At 38.3% G+C, this 7,569-nt stretch overlaps 1 protein-coding gene across 1 annotated transcript in view; it reads right to left on the minus strand.

The window, feature by feature from the left end:
• LOC108970976 overlaps nt 1–7,405 on the minus strand; it is a 100,299-nt gene extending 92,894 nt beyond the window's left edge. The window contains exon 1 of the mRNA XM_018936730.1: nt 6,829–7,405. Within this exon, the coding sequence (XP_018792275.1) occupies nt 6,829–7,405 (577 nt within the window). The remainder of the gene's footprint in view (nt 1–6,828) is intronic.
• Between the last annotated feature and the right edge of the window lie 164 nt (nt 7,406–7,569).

Consider the following 7,569-nt stretch of genomic DNA (forward strand, 5'->3'; position numbering starts at 1 on the left):
GGCAGTGGGCCGATTTTGTCCATCTTCGAACTTAACCTTCTTATGGAGCCAAGTTTCATCATGATATCTCAATTTTACACAAGTTACAGCTTGCACGGACGGACGGACAGACGGATGGACAGACAGACATCCGGATTTCAACTCGTCACCCTGATCACTTTGGTATATATAACCCTATAGCTGACTCTTTTAGTTTTAGGACTTACAAACAACCGTTATGTGAACAAAACTATAATACTCTCTTTACCACCTATGTTGCAAGAATATAAAAAGGGAGAGGTCGAAAAGCGTGAGTACAAAGAGCTTAACATGCTGACAGAGGTAATTCTCAATTCTATGAAAAAATCCGGTGACTAATAGAAGATTTCAAGACCGGAGCATGCTCCTGTATAACCTCCAGAAGTGATTCACCAACTAATTCCCAGAACATACTAAAATTATGGAGGGAACACTTCTCCAGATTTCTGAATGACAGTGAAAATATAACACCTAGAGATGGTGAACCCGACTCCCCAATAGATGACGATGGAGCAGACCTTTTATGACTTTTTAAGAAGAACAATAATGCCGGGAGCCGATGGATTGCTTGGCGAGGTATTCAAACACGACGGCAAGGAACTGATGCATCAGCTTCTTTGTTGAAAACGGTGGGATGAAAACATGCCCGACGATTGAAATTAAACTGTGCTCGCCCAATCCGCCAAAAGGGAGATCCCACAATCGGAATCTCATTAACTGCGCCGTTAGTTCTGCTTTCTCCAGGTTGGGCAATGAAGCGAAGCAAATGGGTCTAGTAGTGAACGAGAGCAAGACGAAATATCTCCTGTCATCAAACAAACAGTCGTAGGACTGAATAGGTAATTGATAAGTAAAGTCCTTTCTCCACGAACAAATTCGAAATTCTGTAAGTCATGCATTATTGCCGTCTTGCTATATGGTGCAGAGGCATGGACGTTGCCAACATCTGATGGGTCGGTGTTACGAGTTTTCGAATGAAAGTTTCTGCGGAAGATCGACATTGGCAACGACGAATATTGCATTCGATCGAACGATGAGCTATATGAATTATACAACGATATTGATAAAGTGCAACGAATTAGGAGACAATGGCCGCAATGGCTAGGTCATGTCGTCCGAATGGATGAAAGTACTTCTGCTCTGAGAGTATTCGACGCAATACCCATCGGCGCGGGTAGAGGAAGACCTCAATTCCAATTAGTGCCACACGGCGAAAAAAAATATCGACTAGCGCGCTATTGGAAATACAGCTATCACCGGGTAAACGGCGTCTATGCTAATAAAGAAGAAGAAATATTTGAAAAGCGTATCAGAAGACAAAAACTAACTCTTACCTTTGCCAATTATGGTCATTATTTAAATTCTTATTGACGATACTTGTCTGAACATATTTCGCCTTGTGTATTGGTTCAAAAATATTAGCCAAGCTGGATAAATAAAAAGAGAGACATATTAATTTACTCAGAGAAGGTCGCAAACCTCTGTCCAAACCTTATTCATGTATATTTAATTAGCTTTGTCTATAATAATTCTCTACCTAACCCTTTCCTTCTAAAGGTAGAAGTAATCGAAAGGATTTGCTAAAACATAACACGGGAGGAATGGTAATGATTTCCTATTTATGATTAAGATCTTTATTTATCCTAGAAACCTTTAGTGATTAGCAAAAATATTAAAGATCCGCAAAAAAGTAATCGTTCTACGTAAGAACTTAGGGAGTAAAGAAGTAATTAAACTCCACCCACATGCGTATGCCTTCAAGTACTTTAAAAGCTTTTCGCAAAAATACAACAAAAATGAATTAATAAAAGAACATTCATTTTCACTCCTTCTTCCCAACCAATGCAACTCAAAATACACAAACTTTATGGTTCAAGTGCCAAAAAATGGGAGCGAAAAGAATTTCGTAATTTTTCTTGACAACGACTTGGCTACATAATTTACATATGAGAACGCTAAGTTCAATTGTGCGAGCACAAGAAAATGAAATTATGCGTAGCTGAGTAAGAAAAGTGGTTGCACCAATCATCATATTGTTTCCTTTGAAATGAGCGTGAAGCCATTGAATTGCAGCGCTAAGGAAACTTCTGGGAAAAATACCTGTGCAAACTAACTGAAAAATTACAAAAAGAAACAGTATCAACTTATATGTTCAGAAAGAGGACACTGTTGCGTGCAGGTAGCTCATCAGTGAAATGAAAACTCAGGACTTTTTGTGTGATATCGAGTGAAAGGCAAAATAGCAACAAAATCTTATATTTTTCTCAACAACACCATAGTATTTTCTTCCGAAACATTTATGGTCGCCATCGGGTTTGAATGCTTTTCATCAAATTAAATTTGCATACATTCAGCTCTTGACCTAAAATTTTGGTTTCAGATAAAATAGAATGAGGGTAGATCAAGTGTACGATCCTAATAGGGATCTCTCGTGGCCAGCTTAGAACGCCGGTCCGTTGTATTACCAAAATCAAACAAATAAATAATTCGCTTTAAGAATTTTACAAATCTGTTGTTGGCAACATACAATGCAATCGGCCGGACGGTCCTTAACTACAATGCACCAATATGGTTGCGGGGATTCAGTGAAATGCAGACAAAGAAACCACAGCCATGAAGGATGTTGTACTCCGGACTACGGCGGGATGCCTCTTGCTGTATCCCATTGAACACCTGCACAATGAGGTCCGTATGCTCCCAGTTAAGGCGCATAATGAACTCCTTTCCAAGCAGTTTCTGCTGAGTTGCTTTCGCGGAAAATATCCTTGCAATCATCTGTTTGTAGCAGAACCACCTCTTAGGTGCATCAAGATGTTATTCCGCAACTACGTCGACAACATAAGACAATATGCCAACCAGACTTCGGACGCAACTAACTTCAGACATTCACTGACCGCCATTCGAAGGGGAGTCATAAAACTCCTACTTATCCAGAATCGACCTTGATATATCAAATATACTTGTATGTCCAGCGTACAACGTGTCCCCGCATAACACTAACCACCTCTTTGCATGCCCTGCAAACCCTACACATCTGACACCCCTCTTCCTATGGTCCGACTTCGTCGAAACACCATGTTTCCTTGTCTACCGTTGGATGACCTCGATGACAACTTATCTCATCCTTACCACCCCAACGGGGACTACGTAAACGTTACAACAACAAGTCCATAGCGGAATAAGCTCTTTATTGGTCTTCAGAGGCAAATAGCCGCTTAATCTTCATGCTTTGTGATCGGGTAAACAAAGGCGCAAGCAGTATGCTCAAAATAATTGCTGAATATGTGCGCACTTTAAGATGCACTCGTACACATCGGAAATTAATTGCTGCAAGCGCCTGGGCGTTTTTTATAATCTGGTTCATTGATTGCTTTCTTTCTTGCTTTCTGCACCAAACGTGTATATATATATTATATATTATATATACTCACTTCACTTTAGTAAGACACCAGCTGTGGCACGCCGTCGACATATACGAAGACACATTTATTTTCTTTTCTGTGCGCCCGACAGCACATTAATATCAACTGCACTTGAAGTCATGTTAAAATTTCTTAACACGCGAACTTTACTACCGTTCACGTGCAATATGTTCTCTCATACATACGTATATATTTCAGTCGGGTCGTTAGCACGCGCTCCTAACTGCTTGCGGCTATCTTTAGCATGCTTACAGCTGTTTTTACCTGATAACTACGTGTGCTCGCCGAGCAATTGCATTTAAAGTATTTAATTAAGACCGTAGCGTGATGGCAGAAGTTCGAAGAGAAATGCCATAAAAGGCGAAATTACTCAATCGTGCTCGATTCGTCTAATTAATGGATCTGCCACGCAGAGTCGAACTAAAACGATGGATATTTGTGCTTTAAAGCGTACACTAAAAATTATAAAATACGGCTTTAGCATCGATGATTGGAGACATGGGAAATAAAGAATGGGGAATGAAAATGAGAATGGGACACAATAGACCTTGGATCGCGGTACAATCCTCATTTATTTATCTAAAATGAGAACTGAATAAACAAGAGAATCATAAAGTAATAAAATTCTGTTTTCTACTTTTTTGTGGGACTATTTTTCACGTGTCGGGTCCCAAGCCGAGCGCACAACCCTGAGTAGGGATGCTTCGCTTTCTCACTTCAGCTCGATATTTGGTCCAAAACCGTAAGTCGTGAGCTACTAGAGCCATATATAATATAACAGTTTCGTAAGTAATGTCTACGCCAATAAAGAAGAAGAAAATAGGTTCATAAAACATTCACAGAAGCAGCAGACTTAACATATCACTGCTATCCACTTAAAGCAATAAATATATTGTTACAGACATGAAACGTGATGTTAATTGATTTACATTAAAAACCTAAAAACTTAGCTGCTGTCAAATATATATTAAACCGTTGTTAGCGGGCAACTGTGACGCCGCAACTAAATTGAGAAAAGTTTTTCGAAAGTTAAGTCGAGCGTTTCTTGGACTTCTGCTTCTTCCTGTGAGACATATATTTTTCGAATGGTGATTCATGGATTCAATTTGACCAAATGGTTAGTAAGAAAATAAGTACTGATGCCTATAATAGGCACCTTCGTCAAATCATTCGTCAAAGGTGTGCGGAAATTAATGGACTTATTACCCCTAAACAAAATCTTAAATACTACTTACCTAATAGTAATAAAAACACATAGCTCAGCAAGGTAATGCGCTATTTAGATTGTTTGAGGTCTCGTAAAGTAAGTAGCACTGACCGATTAAGAAAATAAAAATTAATTAATCGTGGGAAGCGTACACTTTCCGTGGGCGCATGCTATGCTGGGATCATCAAAAATGTGAAATGCTCTGAAAAATTATATGTATATCCTAATAAGAATTGGCATTGAAGCCTTTTGACGTCATTTTTTATTTTTTATTTATTTTTTTTTTTTTTTGATAAATCGACTGGAGTAATTTTAATCAATATGAATATATATTATAGACGCAATAATCATCCACCTGTGTTGTTGGAAAATTTCGAGCACACATTTTCTTTACATAATCTTCAAATGCCAATAAGACAAAGAACCGCACGAAGTAATGAAAATATTACTGTTGTTCAGACAAGTGTTGCTAAAGACCGCAATTTGTCGATTCCAAGCCAGTCTCAAGAATTGGTACCACAACGAGTCATATTTTGAATAAGGTTTCGGGCTTGCATCCATATAAAATTGCTCTCACTCAACAACTAAAGCCATATAGCCGCCGTATATGTCGTGAATTTTCTCATTTTGTCTTGAAACAACTTGAAAACTTGAAATTTTTTTTAGGAAATCATCTACCCCTATGAGGCTCATTTTTATCTGAAAGATGCGACAAATAAACAAAACTGACAATTCTGGTGCGAAGAAAATTTGCAAACTATTTATGAACAACCTTTATATTCACCTAAATTGACAGTTTGGTGTGGTTTTAGGTCTGGAGGGAGCATCATCAGTCTCCACTTCTTTCGAAATGAACAGTATCGATGGATGATAACCAACGTTTTATGATGGAATTGCAAGAAGTTGATCTCGACAACATCTGGTTCCAAATAGACGGGACTATGTGTCACACGTGCAGCAACTAAACTGTTGCAAAAAAAGATTGGAGATTCGGTTATTTCAAGAAATCATGGTATTGCATGGCCACCAAGAAATTATGATTTAACACCATTAGACAACTTCTTGTGGGGTTATTTGATGTTATTGCTTTTTAGCAATAAACCATACCCTCTTCAAGCTCTAGAAGTTATTGTTGAACATGCTTTTCATGACATACTTAATTTAGTGGAAAAAGTACTTGAATTTACATTAACATTTTTTCTTGTTTAATTTAATTTTTCTTGTTAAAATTAAAGTATGATAAAGAGATTATTATCATTTAGCCACCCACCACCCTGTCTAGAGTTTGTCAAGTATGTAAATAGATTTTAATCTCCATTTGATGGTAGCTCATTTAGTATATGAAGCATATTACAATTTCAAAAATTTAAAAAAAAAAAATAAATATAGACAAAATCTCTTAAACACTTTAGGCAGATATATTTTAATGAATTCCTCTGTGCCCGCATGAAAATTCAAGCGAACTAATTGCTATGTATTAAAGACAGGAATTAGCCTCAACCGGCATACCAATATTCATACGAAACATGTATCAAAGAAGAAGAGGAAGTAGGATGGACAATAACAGTAAAATCACAACAACAAATCACGTAGGCTTAATCATTTGTTACATTGCAGCAGAAGCAATATTTCAGCCAATTGTCACGCACTTCTGCACTTCACCAACTTATACTATATAACAGTTATTTATAATAAGAAAATATTTATATATATATGTGTATTGGCAACAGAAAATTATAAAAGTATGCGCTGTCATCTATTTGTCGCCGAGTAAACAAAGAAAGTTATAAATAAAAGCCTGCTCAGACAGACATACGTGGGTACATATGCATATATGTATATATTGTATATACATACATATAAATATATATGTACATATATGTATATATGAATATGCATATATATGCACATGTATGTATATGTAACACCATCTACATGTCGATATGTTTGCATGTAGGTGACAGTGTGAAGTTTGTCGGATTAACGCCTAAATACACATTGACCCTAATGAAAAACCGATAAGGCGTTTGCGGCTGATTCAGCATGTCAACGATGGCTTCCATAACGTTTACGAAAAATTTACAACTCAATTTATGGACCCACACATGCAAACAGACACATGTCACAGCGAGCACATGTGCGTGTGTAGGAGTGTTTGTTTCGAAGCCAATGCATACTTACCCTGCAAAAACGGTATGAGCTTGCAGAAGGACTCCCCGAATATGAAATCACGCAACAAAGTGCCGACCAATGTCACCGGCATGCAGAAGACCCCCAACAATATATCGGATATTGCCAAATTCAGCAAAAAGAGATTAGTGATAGTACGCATACGACGATTCTGTATTAGCGTCGATATCACCAACAAATTGCCAATTATCGCACAGAAGAATATTATGCTGTAACAGAGTATTAGCCAAAATGGCATCTCAGTCAGCATACGCGGTCGTCCCGCCGCCGTCACCACATATGCACTGCGATTCGCCACAGCACTCGCCTCATTGTCGCCGTAGTCGCTTGCATTCGCGTACATGGCCGACTGTGTGACCATGAGCAGCAGGCTGGTGTCGCTGCTGTCGTTTGTGGTGGCGTACATATTCGATTCCGTTGCGTCGTTGGAAAAATTAGAAAAATTACCAACTGTCAATGTGTGTGTGTCATTTAGATGTGTGAGCGCCAGTGAGAGTATATTGTTGGCGGCGGAATCATTGCTGAAGTAGGCAAGCAAATCGCTGTACTGGTTCGCTGTAATTGACATGATGAGCGCGGCGCGGTCGGTGTGTTGTTGTTGAGGAGGCTTTGTTTTGTAGTTGTTTGTAGTTGGTGGAGTGCTACACTTGACATAAATCGCTTTGACCTGACGGGTATGATATATACACAGGCAAGCCAATTATAATCCATATACTGTTTTTTTTTTTTTTT

The sequence above is a fragment of the Bactrocera latifrons genome, unplaced genomic scaffold, assembly GCF_001853355.1.
Source record: "Bactrocera latifrons isolate USDA-ARS-PBARC rearing strain unplaced genomic scaffold, ASM185335v1 scaffold_32, whole genome shotgun sequence".
In the NCBI taxonomy this organism is placed as follows: Eukaryota; Metazoa; Arthropoda; class Insecta; order Diptera; family Tephritidae; genus Bactrocera; species Bactrocera latifrons.